Source organism: Carassius gibelio, chromosome A20, assembly GCF_023724105.1.
Source record: "Carassius gibelio isolate Cgi1373 ecotype wild population from Czech Republic chromosome A20, carGib1.2-hapl.c, whole genome shotgun sequence".
Taxonomy (NCBI): domain Eukaryota; kingdom Metazoa; phylum Chordata; class Actinopteri; order Cypriniformes; family Cyprinidae; genus Carassius; species Carassius gibelio.
The window spans coordinates 28197728-28219384 of NC_068390.1; the positions used below are offsets into that span (position 1 = coordinate 28197728).

General features: G+C 34.6%; 1 protein-coding gene across 3 annotated transcripts in view; it reads left to right on the forward strand.

Moving 5' to 3' along the window:
- LOC127938067 (MAM domain-containing glycosylphosphatidylinositol anchor protein 2-like) overlaps window positions 1-21657 on the forward strand; it is a 97197-nt gene that overhangs the window by 65122 nt on the left and 10418 nt on the right. For 2 of the 3 annotated variants that reach the window (XM_052534462.1, XM_052534461.1), the window contains exons 8-11: window positions 4561-4854; window positions 10847-11116; window positions 15703-15851; window positions 17198-17375. In XM_052534462.1, the coding sequence (XP_052390422.1) occupies window positions 4561-4854; window positions 10847-11116; window positions 15703-15851; window positions 17198-17375 (891 nt within the window). Of the gene's footprint in view, window positions 1-4533; window positions 4855-10846; window positions 11117-15702; window positions 15852-17197; window positions 17376-21657 lie in introns of all 3 variants that reach the window. The other variant, XM_052534459.1, reaches the window with a different exon arrangement.

A 21657-nucleotide genomic window follows, 5' to 3' on the forward strand; every position in this document is an offset into this window, starting at 1 on the left:
ATAAGGAAAGTCATTAGACTGACTCTGGTAGACTAAATTATTTTATTTGAATAACCCACAGTAAGAACATGAATTAATGAGTGAATAGTGTGTATTTAGTTCACGTCTGAGTATCTGCCAGCGTCTGTCTGTCTCTGAAGCTCCTGTCCGTCCATGTTTTGTCGTTTCGGTGACCTGTCTCAGGACTGGGCGCTTCTGAAGCACTCCTAATAAAAGCGTTTAGAGGAGATTACAGGGATTCATGCTGTGGAAGTGTTTCAGCTGAGAACGAGCCCAGAACATTCAGTGTTTGAGCCAAGCGCACCTCCATCCTGCAGTCGACCGGTGATGGTGTGGTTAATGAAACAGACCTTCAGCACAGAAACACTGCCAGATCTGGAGAGAGCTGAGAGACGGGCTCTGGCACTGCAACACACGTTTATACACAATAATCAATCAAAGTGCTTTACATAAAAACTACATCTATTAACATTTGCTGGTGGTAATCATTCATTTATTCATTTTTTCATTTATTCATTTATTCATTTATTCATTTATTCATTTATTCATTTATTCATTTATTTATTTATTCATTTATTTATAATTTGATTTATATTTTATATTTATTTGACTTTTTTTCATTTGTAATTACATTTATTTGTGTATTCATTCATTTACTATATAGTTCTATTTATTTGTGATCATTTATTATTTTTTTATTTTTTTCATTCATTCATTAATAATACAATGTATTTGTCATGATCATTAGCTGGAGTGCCCATGAACTTCAGCAGAGGGCACTCCACTCAGGACCATTCCACCCATCAACCACCAGATGTCACTATATCATCACTTGGACACTAGCACCTCTCATAATGTTGCACCACACCCGAACTACATCTCCCATGAGTCACTGCATCACTATCACCTAGCCACACCTGCACCTCATTCATCAGCTGATCTCCTTGCCACACCTGCACCTCATTTACACACAAGCACCTCTCATACTGTTGCACCACACCCAAACTACATCTCCCATGAGTCACTGCATCACTATCACCTTGCCACACCTGCACCTCATTTACACACACATATAAGCAGCACTCACACACAGACGCTTTGCGAAGACTTGTTTAGCCCCGTCTTACATTTCTGAGTGGTTTCCCTGTTTTTCCGTGTCTCACCATTGGATTGTGTATTTCGACTCTGATTCTCTGCTGCCTGCCCCGATCTCTGTTTGTTACTGTTTATGATTTTGGATATCCCTGACACACCTGACTCCATTCCTGAATTCTGCCTGTCGGACCATTCTGTTGAATAAATGCTGCAATTGAATCCGAATGCCTCTGACTCTCCTGTGTAACATTATTTATTTATTTAGATATTTCTGCCAATGTGTAAAGTCATTGGATAAACACATGAAAAAAAAAAAATTTACAAAATGAAAGTTCAAAAATAAATAAGTTAAAAATAATAAAAATAAATGTACAAATACAGGGCATTATAAATGAATGAAAAAGGTGGGGAAAAAAACAAATTCAAGAATTTTTTTTTTTTTAGCGAGTCATTTATTGGTTTATTTTCCTATCATTACATTTATTTATTTATCTATGTATTATTTATTTTTAATTCCTTTGGTCCTCTAAATTAATTTATATATATATATATATATATATATATATATATATATATATATATATATATATATATATATATATATATATATATATATATATATATATATAAATATATAATATTCTATTTTATTTCAAGAAATGATTTATAATAGTTTTGGTTTTAGTTATGACCCTGCTTCTTAAGCTGAGCTCCCTTCCATAATCTTGGTCACTTCTTACACAAACCAGTGTTTTTCTCGCTCATTAGCTGCTAGATTCGCTTCTTTAGTTGAAACTGTGCAGTTAATGATTTATTCAGGAGGCGTGTGCTGAGATGTTCTCCTCCGATAGCAGAAGGATTAAATAATGAGGAAACGCGTGGAATGGCAGAGCTAAAACACAATCCATCTTCATTCTGCTCAAGTGTTAATGAAGCTGTAGCACGAGAGAGAGAGACAGGGAGAGAGAGAGACAGAGAGACAGAGAGAGAAGACACTTCTATCTGCAGCCGAGCAATTAATCTTCACATTAGTCGTTACATTTAAATGTGCTGATAATGAGGACTCGGAGAGGACGGCTCAGATAGCAGCGCTTGCACACGTTCAATCAGCCTCACGCTCGCTTCGTCCTTTAGAGTGACTCCTGGATTTATCAGAGAGACAAATCGAACTATTACTTCTCCATGCTTTGAATTCCTTTTCATTTATCTGCTGGAGTGAAACTAAGGAAGCTCTTAACGATCCACAGCTTCAGCTGCTTCTGCTGGGAAGAGACCGGAAAACATTTCTACTGTTGTTTTGTTTGTCCATCAAGATTTGGAGAAATGTAGCATTGCATCAGCGTCTCTGCAAAGTGAATGGGTGCCGTCACAATGAGAGTCTGATAAAAAAACATCACAATAATACACAGCACTCCAGTCCATCAGTGAACATCTGGAGAAGACAAAACCTGAAACACATCCAGCATTAAGATGATTTTAACTCAAACACATAGAGTCTATAATCCATAATAACACTTCCTCCAGTGAACAAGTGTTCTGGTCTGAATCAGGAGAGAAATCTGCACAGATCAAGCAGCGTTTAAACAGATCTAAACTAATCTGTGAGAGACAACAGCAGATGCACTGTTTACTGGAGGAAGTGTTATTATGCATTATAGACTCGTAAAATTGCTATATTATGATTTTTTTATATTGCAAATAATCTGCATTACATTAGTGAGAAAAAAACATAATACTTATTTCTGAAACATAAGAAAAAATCTGAAGATACATAATGGTACAATGTTTAAATGAATGGCATTTTGAGGATTACTGTCAAAATAATGCAAATATGCTTCGTTTTCTTAAATCTGTGTTCTTTGACATGTCGGTGAAATGTTTCGATGAGATTCTTTGATGTTTCGCTGATGTGTTGCCATGGCGATGCGGACGTGATGTCATTTCCCTCGTCTCCGAGGACCCTGCAGCTTTATTTATTTATTTTTGTCTCGTCAGACGTGTCGAGGCTTCAGTCCTGAATGCAGCGCTTTTATCTCCTCACACAGAGCGACAGCTGAAGGATTTCTACAATTTACTGAGTTTATGCCAATAGAAACGAAAGTATAAAAGACAGCGGGAGATGATTTAATTCCAGTCCTTCAGAAACGCTGAAGGAACTCGTCACTACATCTGAACAAGTCTGAAAAGTTTAGAAGCTTGAAAAGATTTTGATCATAAGAACATTTAAATGAACTAAAATAAGATAATAACAATAACAAAATAAATTATTTACTATATTTTATTCCAAATATTTACAGTGGTAACATAATTTCTTTTTTTTTATAATAGACAAAATAAAAATAAAATAAAATATAAAAACAAACTTTTTATTTCAAATAGTTGCCACAGCAACATAAAAATGTCATATTTGAAATAAAATAAAATTAAAACACTTAAATATTTCAATTCAGTTAGCTACAACATAACATTTTCATTATTTGAAATAAAATAAAAATAACTAAAATATAAAAAAATCTTAAATATATTTAATTTCAAGAAATCAAACATAAAAAACACTAAATTTTAAAAACGTGAACATTTTAGCTACATAAAAACATTTATATTATTTGAAATTAAATAAGTTAATTCAATATTTTTTTAACTTTTTTTCAGCTATATGTAATATATATAGACTTTTTTCAGTTAATATTTTATATACAGTTTTTCTTGATTTCTAACACACTACAAACAATTAATACAGTTCTCAAACACACACACGTTTCTGATTTATGCGTTTATTTATTTGTTAATTCATTGTTTATTACTGTACAGTAACTGAAAGTATATTCCAATGTTTGTTTACTGTATATTTAATATATACAGTATTACTTTTCTCTTCTAGTGCTTTTGATCTACTGTAAGATTTCTTTACAGTAGTGTAATGACGGTAAACATTTAAAGTTTATTGCTGATTTTTACTGTATCTGCACCGCTCTATTTATGTCTATAATGTAAGAGTCATTGACTTGCAAAAGGATTCATGTTTTCAAAATGAGGTTTTTGTAACAGTGTTTTGAAGTGACCTCACTAGTGTAAGTGTGTCATCTGAGGACAATGTTTGAGTCTAGCAAAAGACAGCATGGTTTTTGACTAAAGTATTTGATTGTGACCTGGAAGTTTGTAGTTTTGGTTCAAATTGGTGTGTAGTTTTGAGATTGTGTTTCTAGTTGATGGTGAATTGTGTGGTAGCAATTGAGAACAACTGTAAGATGCATGCTGTTGGGAACCAGTTTAAAGCATTTAGTGGCATTGCTGTTTGATCGACTTGTTTTCCAACATTTGCTCGTTTGATTTTCCATCCCGAATCCAGCACAGATTGTGTTTCGCCTATAAACACACACTCAGGTCTTGACCAGCTTCTACGACCCCGTCTGCTGCCTTTCTAGAGCCCCGTATCAGTCCCTCCTCTGTTTTTCTCTTTCTTAGTTCCTCCGAACCTGACCGTACCGCGGGGCAAGTCTCCGATGGCGGTGCGGGAGGGAGACACGGTGGAGCTGGAGTGCCTTGTTTCAGGGAAACCCAAGCCCATCATCCTGTGGTCTCGGGCGGATAAGGAGGCGCCGATGCCGGACGGCAGCATGCAGATGGAGACCTACGACGGCGTCCTGCGCATCGTTAACGTGTCGCGAGAGATGAGCGGATCCTACCGCTGCCAGACCAGCCAGTACAACGGCTTCAACGTCAAGCCCAGAGAAGCTGTGATCGAGCTCATCGTCCGCTGTAAGTGCTCCTCAATCCCTGTCCAAATGTCTTCATGTCAATAACAACATGAACGTCCACCCAATCAAACCATTCACAGCAAAAGGTCCCCATCAAGTCTCATTTTACAATTAAAAATCTTTATTTTAAAACATTTATTTTTACTAAAATCTGTTTCAAAATATATTTATTTGAGTATACTGAATATATATATAAAAAAATGTTTTGGTAAAATCTGTTTCAGAATATATTTAGGTAAATATATTTTCTATTAATATATTTGTGAAATATTTTTGAAAATATATTTGTTAGATATAAATGTATATTTTAGAACCATTTAAAAATATACTTTGCCCTCCATATCTTTTTTGTCTATAATAACTGTAAACATACCAATATGCCAAAAAATATATATTTTAAAATGTATTTTTAAATATATTTCAAAATATACAAAATTGACCAACAAAACTTTTTTTGCTACTAAAATATATTCAAAATATATTTATGTAAATATATTTTATACCAATATATTTTTGCCCATTGTTTGTTTAATTAAAAAAAAAAAAAATGTTTTTCCCTCCATATATTCAGTCCAAGAAAAACATTATTTGTTTTTCATAACGTGTTAAATATATTTGTAAGTATATTTAAACTATACAAGAGATGCTCAAAGTATCTTGATTGTGAGTAGTTTCAGTGTTTATTTTTTACTAGGGCAGTTGGGTCAGACTGTAGGACTAGATGTAAGACTTGTTTATTTTGTATTTATTTTTTATAAATAAAATAGAGATTGTCCAGATTTGTGGGTAGGTATCAGTGTTTTTGTGCAAGTAAACAGTTTTACAAGCTGTGCTTTGAATCACCATGAATGAATCTCAAGAGCTACATAATCGCATCCATTATGGCTTGATATTGAAAGCGGCAAGTTGTGAGTCACACGAGGTCTATCCTGTTTCTCTGAATGTGAGTGTGTTTGAGATGTGTGTTCAGGAACACGTCCTGTACTTTCTGAAAGCATGTTTGTCAAGGACGAGGAACTGGATTCACTTCAGACGCCGTTACTCCACATTACAGATTCAGTCTTTATCTGACAACACACTGCTTGGTTTGTTGCTTGGCTAGTTTTTAAGCTTTTCAGAGCTGTCTGTCTTAAAACTTTCAAACTTCACTCTTATAAAATTACTTCTATATAATTTGTACATACCATATTTTCTAAAGTACAAGTAGTGTTTTTTATATTCTGAAATATGCTCTGATTTATATTCCAAAGTAACTTACATAATGTAATTAATGTCATATACCTTAAACAATTCAAGGTTTCTACAGATGTATTGCTCATGTATGTGTGATAAGTATTCAGTATTTTCTTTCAGTTTTCCTTCATTTCATTGCAAGTGCGTTTTGTTCGTTTTCTTTATTTTACAAAAGCACAACATTATTTTAAAGGTACGTTTTCTGTTTTGACTGATGTCTATCTTTCCGCTAATTTAAAGAATTATAAAGTTATTTAGCTGATTCCCTGGCTATGCGCTGATGTATGCAGTCTTAAACTCACTCAGATTTGAAGTGAACGTTTAGGTGCTCGGGCTTCAGTCTGTGGATATCTTCAGGGAGGTGGAGGTGTGTTTGCGGTGTGAAATCACGCTGAGAGATAAAGCGTCTCTGGTGTGACGTTGAGCTGAACGTGTGAACGTGATGAGAATAGCTTTCCTGAGTCACAGCAAGCATCCACGTATATCCTTCATGCACTCAGAAGAAGTACACTACTGATGATGTGTCCGTTTTCTGGAGCAATCTCGATTTTGTTCATGTCTGGAGATTTAGTGATTCTTCATGAAGATTCATGACTGTGACTCAGATGAGAGCGTTATTATGAATATTTCTAGCATACTGTACACTGTATATACCCTGCTGTTGGTGTGTTGCATTGTAATAGTGTGCACAAAAATCCCAGGGAGTCATTTTATTTGCTTCTTTTTTATGAATTAAATATTAAATACTGCAATTTAGCTCCAATAATTCAATTCAGTTTTTTTTTTTGTTTCCTAAGTGTTTTTATCTCCTAAGTTATTATAAATATATGTGCTCAACTTTTACGCTTTTACCAGAAAAATCTGGTAAATATTCAAAGTTTCAGTTCTGATGAACATATTTTACAATGTCTTCAGTTTTAATAATTTTAGTACTTCAATTTAAGCTGGTTTCCTAAGCAAGATTTGTAATTTCTAATATTTTTTTAGTATTCAAAATTATTTTAACCAAACTAAAACTACCTTTTTTATATAATTGTATTTATTCATATCTTTATACATTTATACAGATTTATTTTATTATTATTTATTATTATTATTATTTCAGCTAGCTTCCAATATATATTTTTTTAAGTTACGTTTTTCATCTAATATTTATACTTTATTTTATCTGGATTTCAGTTTTCCAAACCAATATTTAGTATTTTTGGTTTGCGTTAATAGCTAAATCTATTTTTATATTTATAGTCTTTTTTGTTACATTTTTTATATATATATAATAAGTTTTATTTTTTCAGTTTTAGTTTTAATATACTTTTAGTACTTCAAGTTAAATGTATTTCATGCAAAGACAACATTGAAAATTTAGTTTTTAAAATCTAATATTATTATTATTATATTTAATCTTTATATCAGTTACTGACAATTATTTATAATAGCTAATTATATATTTAATTAGTTGAATCAAAAACTATTTGTCATTCTTATTTGTTTTTTTATATTTCTATTGAACTTTATTTTTATTTCAGTTGTGGTTTGTTATTTTATCACTTCCATTTAAATTTATTTTAGTTAGATCTCATGACAACATTGGTAACAAACGTTTTATCTAATATCTATATTTTATTTCAGTTTATACGTAATAGTTGTAGTTTTAATGAACAGTAACAGCTCTGCTTTCAGCACATGCAGACTCCATGAAGATGATTGATTGATTGACAGCTGTCAGGGAACAGTGATTGAAGGTTATTGCTGTGTTCCTGTGCGGCTGAACGCAGCTTCAGGCTCAATATGATTCCTTCTGTTCCCTGCAGTGCTGTAAATCTGGACTGAAATCTTAAGAGCCTCATTTCTGTGGAACGATATTGACCTGAGCGGAAAGATCATAACGTCTGAGTCCAGTAAACATCAGAGCCACTGATTTATATCTGAGCCCAGCTCCTTCAGTGAAGAACAACATCATAAATCCTGTGAACACACATGTCCTGATAACATCTGAACATGCCACTTTCTGGAAATAGTTTGTATTCATTCATTCATTTGGTATTATAATATTTATTCATCTTTTAAATTAGCTTGAATTTTCATAGTTTGGTTAAATCTGATGTTTTACTCTTTAAAAAAATCAGTTTTTTTTAAGTATTAATTATTTAATTTTATAATTATTGTTTAATTTAGTATTATATTATTCGTATTTAGAATTATCGTGAATTTGTATAATTTATATAGTTTTCATTTAACTTTTTTGTTTAGTATTATAGTATTTATTTTATTTTGATTTAGCTTGCATTGCTATATTTTCAAATTTCATTATAATTTTGGTAATTTTGTTATCTGTGTTTGTCATTTTAATTAGTTTGTTTCCTAAATAGCTTTTTAATTTATTTTTAGTAAAGAACAACAACATATCCTATAAAAATATGGTTTGATGTTTTATTCTGTGAAAAATATAACATAAATTAATAGTATTTATTGATAATTTAATTAGCTTTCATTTATGTTTCAGTTTTCATTTTAGTTATTTAAAAAAAAATTCAAGTTATTTAGTTATGTGTGCTTATTTTATTTGTTTTATTTTTATTTTAAAATAATTTCCCCTCTTTTATATTTCTAAAAAGGTTTATTTTTAGTGAAGAAAACCATTTGCTCAAGCAGGTTGACTCTTTGAAAAAAGTATGAAATAATAAATATATTAAATATTACATCTTTTTTTATTTAGTACTATAATATTTATTAAAGATTGTATTAGCTTGCATTTTAATTTTTTCCAGTTTTGATTTTTTGATGTTTTAATCATTTTATTTTTATTAATTAAGTTTTTTAATAGTTGTATTTTTTTAAATATATATAAACAGCTTTAAATTATTTATTTTTTTTAAATTACAATCAGATTATGATTATGATTCTAAACATGTTTTTAAGTTTACAAATTCGTAAAAAAATAAAATAATCTTTTTAAAAATGTATCTACTAAATCTATAAATATATATATATATATATATATATATATATATATATATATATATAATTAAGTTATGCTTTTTTTGCACACAAAAAAAAATACACATTTAATATGGATCCAGAATAGATTTACAGAGGCTCATAGGGGGTGGGAACAGCAGATATACTAAAATGATCTGTCCTTCTTTTGATTCTGCTTTTTGTTCAGAATAACATCTGGTTACATCTAATAACATCATTTTTTTCAGACTCAGGAAAGCTGCTGTCGATGTTTTTGCTGACAGACACTGAAATGCATTCATATGTTGTCAACAAACACTGTTTCTCTGTTCATCTACTGCTCCGACTGTTTGTGTGTTTGGAGAAACATCAGAGCTGATGATAAAAGCTGCTCCATTATATGACTGCATTTCCCAGAGAGATCTGAGTCTCTGTCAGATTGAACTGTGTTTGCTTCAATTTAGGAAGAGAAGGAACACGCCGGACCTTTATTAGCCACAGCACATGGCTCTAATGTAGCGTAACCCTTCATACGGCCGGCAGCATTTCTGTAAAAGCCTCGTCCTTGTACTGTATGTTGTTTTTTCCGGAAGCAAATACCAACTATTTCATTACATCCAGACGGAAAACTCCCACATGTGCATTTGTCATCATCTGACTCACTTCTGCAGCTCTCTCTCTCTCTTTCTTTTGTTTAGCGGTGTGTGTGTGTGTGTGTGTGTGTGAGATGATCTCAGATGTGTTCGTTTAGCCTCTCACACCCGGAGCTCATTATAAATCTGCCGTTTCTTCTCGATGGAGTGAATCTGGAGGAGGATCAGCTCGACCTCTCAGATCAAGAGCTCTGTGTTCATCTTTCCTCCAGAGCCGCTTGAACCAGCTTTATTCAGCTCTTTACTGATACGCAGAAATTAATTACAGCTGTTTGAAATTAAAAATGTTATTTACAAGCTTTCTCCATGCAGTTAGTGTGGAGCGGCATACTGTGCATCTGTGCATGCATTTAGCGTTTATTTAATGTTTTTATTCATGTCTTCATCATAGTCTGTGGGCAATAGTATACTGACTATAACACTATACCCTATTTATAACACTATACCCTATTTATAACACTATACCCTATTTAAAGTGGATTCTCATTGTATGCACATGTGCATGTTACTTTACTTTACTTTTCTGATTGAGTGCTTTTTTTTTTACTTTGGTTTTGAACTCAAGTTTCATACTGATTCATTTGATCTGAATCATCTGATGTTTCAATTTTATTATTTATTTTATTTTTTTATTTTTTTAGTTGGATTTCCGGTTTTTCAAACCAAACTAAGTGCTAAAATGTTTTATTTTATTTTATTTTATTTTATTTTATTTTAGTAGTTGGATTTCCTATTTCTTAAACCTAACTAAGAGGATATTAAGATTTATTTTATTTTATTTTATTTTATTTTATTTTATTTCCCTTTCTTAAACCTAACTAAAAGGTAATACAGATTTATTTTATTTTATTTTATTTTATTTTATTTTATTTTATTTAGTTGGATTTTTCCCATTTCTTAAACCTAACTAAGAGGTAATACAGATTTTATTTTATTTTATTTTATTTAGTTAGATTTCCCATTTCTTAAACCAAACTAAAAGGTAATACAGATAAATTTTATTGTATTTTATTTTATTTTATTGTTGTTTCCGATTGAGTGTTTGTTTTGTGTCTTTGGTGTGTATGTTCTAGGTCAGTATTTTCTGTTGTTTATGTATGATGTGATGTGTGGCAGCTCCAGTAATGTGTTTCTCTGTCCGTCTCTCAGATCCTCCGGCGGTGGAGCCGGTGTGGCAGGAGGTGCGGCAGGGTTTGGGTCGGACGGTGTCCATGAACTGTCGTGTTCTTCGGGCTCATCCGTCACGCGTGCTGCGCTACGAGTGGAGGCTTGGCTCACGGCTGCTGCACGCCGGCACCTTCGACTCGCGCGACGACACCGACTACACCGTACGCAACCTGGCGCGGGAGGGCTACGGCGAGTACACCTGTGACATCATCAACGAGGTGGGGCCGGGACGCTGCACCTTCCTGGTGACCGGTGAGACTCCTCCCACTCTACATCACCCTGCGGCAGAGTGCTTTAACTTCCATTGAATCTTTTAGGTTTTTAGACCCGACGCGTCTAGACTCTTTCTCTGCTGTGTTTGGCTCTGTGGTTTAGTGTAGATGATCATGTGCCAGTCGTTCATGAGTGCTCTGCCATCTCTGCCATCTGCTCAGAGCTCCGTCTGCCAGAGTCTCAGTCCAGAGACTGTGCTGATCCGGCTCAGATCTGGCCCGGTTCCTCCCAAAGCGAGCAGCGTCGCTCTCTGCAGGGGTAATGGATCTGCTTGTGTTCCTGCTGTGAGTGAAGAGCTGAAAACAGCATTCATTTACTCTGCAGATCCAAACATGCTGCCTCTGTCTCAAGTTTCACGTCACAGTAACAGAATCATAATCTGAATTCAGCGTTTTATGTATTTCACAGCCATGTTTCAGTGCCTGTTTTTAGACTCCAGTGAATTAAGTCCTTCACAAATGAAAGGTGATTCATTTCACTCGACCAGACTTGATGAATAATAATAAAATAAAACTTTAGGAAGCCTGAGCTGAAGTAGTTTTAAAAGCTTAACGTTTGAAGATTTTAAGGTTGTGTAGTCTAACATTGCAGATAGACAAACACTTGCTTGAGTGTTCTGGGTGGTTGCTAGGGTGTTGCTCTGCAGTTGCTAGGGGATTCTAGGTTGTTGTTCCTATGCAGATACTAGGATTTTCCTATGCAGGTGTTATGCCCAGATCACCCTAGCAACTACATAGCAACGCACTAGCAACCACTTAGAGCACCCAGATGTTTGCTAAGGTGTTGCCATGACATTGCTAGGGGATTCTGGACTGTTGCTATGGTGTTACTGATATCATTGTTGCCAGGACATAGTATACAAATAGACAGATAAGATTATAGATAGATAGATAGATAGATAGATAGATAGATAGATAGATAGATAGATAGATAGATAGATAGATAGATAGATTAATGGATGGATGGATGGATGGATTGGTGGATGAATGAATGGATGAATGGATGGATGAATGGATGGATGAATGCATGGATGGATAAATGGATGGATTGGTGGATCAATGGATGGATTGGGGGTTAGATGGATGGATGGATGGATTGGAGATGGATGGATGAATGGATGAATGGATGGATGGATGGATTAATGGATGGATGGATGAATGGATGGATGAATGGATGGATTGGTGGTTAGATGGATGGATGAATGGATGAATGGATGGATTGGTGGGTGAATGGATTGATGGATGGATGGATGGATTAATGGATGGATGGATGAATGGATGGATGAATGGATGGATTGGTGGTTAGATGGATGGATGGATTGGTGGATGGATTGGTGGATGGATGGATGAATGGATGGATGGATGGATTGGTGGGTGAATGGATTGATGGATGGATGGATGGATTAATGGATGGATGGATGAATGGATGGATGAATGGATGGATTGGTGGTTAGATGGATGGATGGATTGGTGGATGAATGAATGAATGAATGAATGAATGGATGGATGAATGAATGAATGGATGAATGCATGGATGGATAAATGGATGGATTGGTGGATCAATGGATGGATTGGTGGTTAGATGGATGGATGGATGGATTGGAGATGGATGGATGAATGGATGAATGGATGGATGGATTGGTGGATGAATGGATGGATTGGTGGTTAGATGGATGGATGGATGGATGGATGGATGGATTGGTGGATGGATGAATGGATGGATGGATGGATTGGTGGGTGAATGGATTGATGGATGGATGGATGGATTAATGGATGGATGGATGAATGGATGGATGAATGGATAGATTGGTGGTTAGATGGATGGATGGATTGGTGGATGAATGAATGAATGAATGAATGAATGAATGAATGAATGAATGCATGGATGGATAAATGGATGGATTGGTGGTTAGATGGATGGATGGATGGATTGGAGATGGATGGATGGATGAATGGATGAATGGATGGGTGGATTGGTGGATGAATGGATGGATGAATGGATGGATGGATTGGTGGATGAATGGATGGATTGGTGGATGGATGGATTGATGGATGGATGGATTAATGGATGGATGGATGGATGGATGGGTGGATGGGTGGATGGATGGATGGATGGATGGATTGGGGGTTAGATGGATGGATGGATGGATTGGTGGATGAATGAATGAATGAATGAATGAATGAATGGATGAATGGATGGATGAATGCATGGATGGATAAATGGATGGATTGGTGGATCAATGGATGGATTGGTGGTTAGATGGATGGATGGATTGGAGATGGATGGATGAATGGATGAATGGATGGATGGATTGGTGGATGAATGGATGGATTGGTGGTTAGATGGATGAATGGATGGATGGATGGATTGGTGGGTGAATGGATTGGTGGTTGGATGGATGGATTGGTGGATGGATGGATGGATTAATGGATGGATGGATGAATGGATGGATTGGTGGTTAGATGGATGGATGGATTGGTGGATGAATGAATGAATGAATGAATGAATGAATGGATGAATGCATGGATGGATAAATGGATGGATTGGTGGTTAGATGGATGGATGGATGGATTGGTGGTTAGATGGATGGATGGATGGATGGATGGATGAATGGATGGATGGATGGATTGGTGGACGGATGGATGGATGAATGGATGGATTGGTGGATGGATGGATGGATGAATGGATGGATTGGTGGATGGATGAATGGATGGATGGATGGATGAATGAATGGATTGGTGGTTGGATGGATGAATCGTTCCAGTGTTCTTGGATCTGGTCACTCATGCAGGGAAACTCTGAGATCTTCTGAAGCAGGAGAGTCGGTTCAGTCTGTTTAAGAGCGGATCAGAGGCCGTCCTGTGGAGCTGGTTTACAGTGATCCGGTCTGAGCCAGAGCCGCAAAGCAGAACCAGACTCCTCCTGCTGTGGACATCTGTGGGTCTGGAGTCATGAGGAGACCGGCCTACTTCACCACGAACACTGAGATACTTCATCAACCATTATATAACCTATATTGAATAAGAAATACATATATGATTCTGTTTTTATGAATATTAATACATGTATGTAAAGATATTTTTTACAATAGTTAAATGAGAAGATGTTTTTATTTTGTGCATGTAATGTCTATGCAGTGTTGTTTGGACCTCAGTGTTATAATGTGAAAGTTTGGCGCGGTGCAGGGGTAAATAAATAAAATCATCATATTCTCCCCATGTGACCTCATTGATTGATTTTATTTGACTGCAGAAGTGCTCGATCTGATGGATAAAGATGCGAGACGACGGTTTGATCCTCAGAATGAACATCCAGACAGTGTTGTGTGAAGCGGCTCGTCGCTCTGCTTTGTTAGGTTTTGTTGTATTGTGCCGCTTTCATTTAACGCTCGAGTCGTTTCCATTTTAAGGTGAATTACTGATAATGAGATCCATCCACTCGTTAATGTTACGCTGAGTTTCTATGAAAATAAATCAATAGAGCTCTCAGCGGTGAGACACATCCTTCTTTCATCCCTCCATCACTCGTCGTTCTCCCCCTCATCTCTCCATCCGTCTTTTAATCAGATGATTTACTGTTCTACACATCAAAATGACTTGTGAAAGCCACTCTCATATTAGACACACACACACACACACACACACACACAGACGAATGAATGTAGGACAGTGTGTCTGATAACATTCTAAAAGAGAATGAAAGTAGTGCATTTTAAGTCAAAATACCTCTTAAAAGCTTTTAAATTAATTAATTAATTAGTTTATTTATTTATTTATTTATTTATTCATGTGTTTTCATTCATTTATTTAAAAAATATTTATACATTTATTTGTGATTAAGTTTATTTAAATTAATTTATAATTTGTTCATTTTTTTACTAATTTGTAATATAATTCATCCATTTATTTATTCATTAATTCATTTTCAATAGAGTTCACTTATTAATTTATTTATTTTTATTAAGTAATTCATTTGTAATACAATGTCATTGTTATGTGTTATTTTTTATTTTTTCATTAGTTAATTACATTATTCTCCCATTTATTTTTTAATTTGCAATATAAAACGTATTGATTCATTCATAATAGAAATTAATTTGTGTATTTATTATTTTACATTTATTTATTTATTTTTATAAATTTTTTTCATTTGTAACACAGTTATATATTGATTGATTGGTGTTAAATAATATAATTTGATTACATTTAAAATTTATTGTTTATTAATAATTCAATAACAATTTATTGATTCCTTTATAATATTATTTATTAATTAATTTACTCATTCATTCATAGTACAATTGAATGTTTGTTTGTTGTTCATCTATTTCTAATAGCATGCACTGACAGATGGATGAGTGTCCTGCTGTGGTCTGTTCACAGTGTTGTGAGTGTTGTGAAATCCATGCTGGACAGATGTGGGCCGGATCTGGGCCGAAACTGTTTGCTGTCTGGGTTACAAGATGCTTGGATGAAGTTTCGGACGTCATGTTATTGAAATGTTAATGTAATGTTAATGTAAATAAAAACGGGTGATTTGTGTGTGTGTGTGTGTTGTCCGTGCAGGGAAAGCGTATCCTCCAGAGTTTTATTACGACACATATAACCCGCTGTGGCAGAACCGGCCGCGTGTGTACGGATACAAGCTGCAGTGGACACAGATGAACCCGAACGCTGTGGACCGGATCATGGTGTACCGCCTCGGGATACGACAGGTGAGGACTTTTGAAGATTGAGTGTAAATTAGGGCTGAGCAATATATGAAAAAAGTCTATATATATAGTCTATGTATGTATTGTTAAATTAATCTATATTTAATTTTACATTTTATGCTTTTTAATTGTAATTAATTAGTTTTTTCCAGCACATTCTATTATTTTAATACATTTTTCAATAATTTTTTTGTTTTGTTCTTATTGCATGTTCGTCAACAGTTAATTGTGTGTGTGTGTTATTTGTTCAAACTAAATGTATTTTTGTATTGCATTTATTTGTTTATTTATTTGTTTGTTTTGTTTAAATGCATTCTTAATATTATTCATACTCATGTCTTCATCTTAGTTTGTTGGAAATTTTTTCTAATCATTTATTTATATATATATATATATATATATATATATATATATATATATATAAACATATATATATATATATATATATATATATATATATATATATTTTTTTTTTACTTCCTAATTTATTATTATTTCTTTAAATATTAATTTTATTTGTGTTATGTTTATTTCTTTTCATTTCACAATTTCATCTTTTATTTATTTTTTATAATTTTTTTAATAATGGTCCAGTGATAAGCATATTTAAGGTTAATCTGAAGACAAGTTTGTGGATGAGAATGTGTCTTAAACTAAAACCATTTCAAATATAATAGACATAAACCAACAAAAATAAATAAATAAGTAAGTGAACTTATTTAATTTCAGCTAGCAAATATTTATTTATTTATTTATTTTTATAAAATGCACCCTGGTTGCATTTACTTGATTAAAAATAACGTGAAATTATGACACATTATTACAATTTAAAATGTCTGTTTTATTGCTGTTATCAAATCAGAATTTTCAGAGCAACCTCTAAGTTGCGTTGTGGAAGTTTTAATACTTAAATTAGCAATTTGTGAGTCTATAAAGCTACTGTATCATATTCCCATGGCTCTAAATGATCAAACTGTCTCTGATAGTTTAAAGTGTTTTATCAACTCGAAGCTCTTCTATTGTAACTGTACAAGCGTCCAGCTTCAGCTCGACTCAGATCTTGTCTGATTGTGGTCAAGTAAAGGTCAGAATAAGGTCAGTAATATCTCCAGATGAACTCTTCCTGGACTGAAGCAGCTCAGCTTTACTGGATTCTCCATCAATCATGTTTTAGAGTCTCAAATCTGATCCTCAGGATCTTTTGAGGAGCTTTACTTTCACTGTTCCTCAGCGGAGGAATGATCTTCACAAGCCTCCAGAACATCTCACATCTTCTGAGGATCCTGGATTTCTTCAGCTCTCAGTCAGTGTGTTATATGTGTGATGATCTCAGTCTGATCTCTGTGCAGACGGGGAAGCAGCGCTGGTGGGAGCAGGAGATTCAGGTGGAGGGAAACATCCATAAAGGAGAGCTGATCACTCATAACCTGACGGAGCTCATACGACCCGAGGCGTACGTGGTTCGACTGACGCCCATCACACGCTTCGGAGAGGGAGACTCCTCCACCCGAGTCGTCACGTACAGCGGTATTTACAATTTAAAGTGTCTGTTTTCTGTGTGAATCTGTGTTAAAGTGTAATTTATTTCTGTGATGTGCAGCTATATTTTCCGCATCATTCCTCCAGTCTTGGAAAAAGGTTTTACTGTATATGGAACCTTTTAGGGGTTCATTCATGATTATTTCCTTTGCTCTCAGGATTAAATATTTCATATAATTGACAAACATCAAGACCCTAAAATGTAATTCACATAAATGAGTCACCCAAGAATACTGAAAAAAGCACACCCAAAGTGCATAGAACTAGTCATTTATTTATATTAACAAAAATAATCACTATTACCGAAAGAATGCTACTGTAATTTCAAATATTCAAGGCTTTAAATGTACAAATCAACATTAAAACACCAACCATTTAAAAAATCTCATAAATAATGAAAATAGAGTTTCACCTACATCTATATATTACAATTTGTTATATTACAATAATCTATCACTAATAAATAATGCAAATAGGGTTAGAACAACATCAAGTACCTCAAAACTACAAATCCATATTAATATAACTCACAATGGAAATATAGAGATATAGAAGTAATTCAAATCTACAAATTTACATTAATATCACTCATAAAGAATTGTAAAATTGGATCGCAAATCATTTGAGTCAGTTTGGGAGTTCGGAGCTGGTTCGCGAATCATTTCAGTCAGTTTGTCCAGTGTTGGGCAGTAACGGGTTATTAGTAACGCAGTTACTTTTGACAGTAACTAATACTGTAACGCATGACTTTTTAAATAAATTAACTCCATTACCGTTAACATGTGGTGCATTGTCCGTTTCTTTTTAAAAATGTATTAATTTTGACTGAAGTGCAGCCTAACCTGTTTGCAGCAGTGAAGCATTGTGGGATTGGTGGATGCCAACCACTGTAAACAGGAAGGCGCACTGTGGGCGTGTCTCCGTTTATTCAAGTATGTGCTGCAGTCATGGCGAGTCACGGCGAGAGCAACATGAGTTTCTCAAAGTGGAAATATGCTCATTATTTCACTTTAGTTGAGCATAAAGACATGATCCTATCCTAGCCCACGAATTTCCAATCCGGGCGCTCAGATGTTGTAAACCGTACCCTCGGTTTTTAAATCTGTACCCACGAATTCATAATCTGCGCGCACACATTCGCAATCCGTTCCCATGGATTTGTAAACTGTAGCCTACTCACTGATTCATGCAGCAAGCTCCTACGTGTTAACATACAGTTTTAATGAATATTATTATGTGGAATGGGTCTACAGCAAAGTGTCTTAAGTGATTCTCTGTATGTTTTTCTCATACAGGTGAAACATTGTAGAAAACATGCACCTGTCTCTACTGTGGAGTCACCGGCTTTCAGTCAGATCCCTAGCATGATAACATAGATTTCATTTTTAAACAGCATTTATAGATATAGATATTTATGTGTGTGTGTATGTATGTATGTATGTGTCTCGAAATTTATTCTGAATAATTCAGATTGCTTTCATTTATTTATTTCAAAAAGTTTTGTGTTATGTTGTCCATTGTTGATAGTTTTCATACTGAAGCTGTGAAAGGAACATTTTTAAGGGCTCAACACAACAGCTTTTATGATGCAGAAGCCACTTTAGTTTTTGATTCTGAATATATTATTCAGGTGTTTTGTTATTTATTTCAGAAATCCTTGTGATATACAATATTCAGTTTGTGCTGGTCTGACTTTAATCAAAATAGTGTTTAAAAATTACTTTCTGTTTTACTTTGTGTTTGTATAGACCATAACGCATAAAAGCGCATTAATGGGAACATTAAAGAAAGTTCTTTAAAAAAGTAACTAAAAAGTTACTTTTAACAGTAATGCATTAATTTTTGGTGTAAGTAATCAACAAAGTAATTGAGTTACTTTTTGAATTGAGTAATAAGTAACTGTAGCTAGTTAATATTTCTTAGTAACTAGTTCAACACTGGTGTTGTCATAACGTTCACCTTGGAGATTGAAAATGTTTCTTTTTTGAGACCCCAGGAGCCCAAATTCAGACCCAGAACAATAAAACCCACAGAAGAGGTGGGAGTTCAAAGGAGGAATCTTTATATTACCAAACTGCAGGGAGAGGAAGAGTAGATATAAGTCATGATCTGCAAGATTAACCACAATCTGATGTGATCCGACCACCTCAGAGAAAACCAGTGTTGAGCTGCTGCAAGAGCTTTTGAAGCACAGCAGCTGTGGTCAGAGAGTTCTCGTGTGTTCTGATTGATGGATGATGATGATGATGATGATGATGATGAGTGGATAAAGACTAGAGCTATCAAATAGTGAGAGAGTGATCTGCTCACCTGGTTATGTTCGTGGATGTTTCGACCTGGACAGCAGTTCGGAATGGAAATATTGATATTTTATTTGTTAACAACATACTTTTCGTACCCTAATTTCAGTAAATGTTATGAAATTCGGAGTTTGAGTTTGATTTTTGAGTCAGTTTGGGGATCGCGAATCATTTGAATCAGTTCGGGAGTTCGTAACGGGATCGCGAATCATTTGATTCATTTCGGGAGTTCAAAAGCGGGTTCGCGAATCATTTGAATCAGTTTGGTAATCGCGAATCATTTGAGTCAGTTCGGGAGTTCGTAGCGGGTTCGCGAATCTTTTGAGTCAGTGCGGGAGTTCAAAGCGTTTTCGCGAATCATTTGAGTCATTTTGGGAGTTCGTAACGGGATCGCGAATCATTTGAGTCATTTCGGGAGTTCAAAAGCGGGTTCGCAAATCATTTGAGTCAGTTCGGGAGTTCGTAGCGGGTTCGCGAATCTTTTGAGTCAGTGCGGGAGTTCAAAGCGTTTTCGCGAATCATTTGAATCAGTTCGGGAGTTCGTAACGGGATCGCGAATCATTTGAGTCATTTCGGGAGTTCAAAAGCGGGTTCGCGAATCATTTGAATCAGTTTGGGGATCGCGAATCATTTGAGTCAGTTCGGGAGTTCGTAGCGGGATCGCGAATCATTTGATTCAGTTTGGGGTTCACGAATCATAGCTGTATGGATAGGGATTTTTAACTAATTTAGTAGCTAGTTCTAATTACGTTTTCCACGCGTGTTTAGGTGTGATATGTGAACTCGTATTTTTTGTTTTAAAAATGTGCCTTTTAACAGAATCAAGTATATTCAAAAACTAAACAAATCGTGCCTAATAAGTGCACGCATCTAGGCTAATGTAAAGTTATATGATGAAGTCATACTAGTGAACGTGTGCATTTTGAGTGCGTTCTTTCACTGCATTATTCGGTGTATTCAAATGCATTTATGAATGCATGTGAATGATCACAAAATTCAAGATATGGGGGTTAGAAAATGTATATATTTATATCATTTTATGTAGTTAATCAATATCACACGAAGAGTGCCATTTCAGTTTTTCTCCAAAAATCAGCATGATTAAGATGTGATATTAAGTTACTACAAACAATAATTTAATTACAAATACAAAATGTTGCAGAATAATGTAATATATGAATGACTAATAGCCTAAAGAACCTTTGTGCCAAAAGTTCTTTCTTGTCATTATAGAACCTGTTTAGCATAAAAGGTTCTTTGGAGTTGAGTAAAGAACCCTATGGTTCTATATAGAACCCCATGAACCCTTTTTTCTAAGAATGTAGAAACACATTTGGTTTGGACCAGAAAGAGATGCATAAACATTTGTTTAAAAAATCATATTTTTTAGTCAGGCAGTGAAACTGTGATGTTTTAAGACACTCAAAATACACACAATTTATTCATTAAGTTAGTCTTTTATTTAAGAATTTATTTATTATTTGAGATGTGATAGGTTTCATGTTCAAGTCATTTTAATCTGGGTATGAATGGAGCACTGGAATGCTCAGGTGAATGCTAACCAGCCATTTAAATCTAAAGCAGAAAGCTCATTGGCTGCATATGCAACATGAACCTGTAACGAGTCATTTAATGCTAAGAACTTCATCAGATTAAATTAATGTTATGTTATGACAGAACTTGGTGATATATATATATTCATTCATACAGTACTTGGAGGGTGGGCAGGGGGTAACCAACAATCCTCTCAGCTGTCCGACCCGCTCTCTGTAGTATTCTGATATCTGATTTTGTAGCTGAGCCAAACCAGACAGTTATAGAAGTTCTCCTGAATTGTATGGTCATCTTTCCTGTTTTGAGCGTGTTTAGCTCCAGGTTGTTATAACTGCACCAGACAGCCAGCTCTTTAACCTCCTGTCTGTAAGCAGACTTGTCTCCGTCCTGGATGAGACTGAAGACAGTACTGTCTT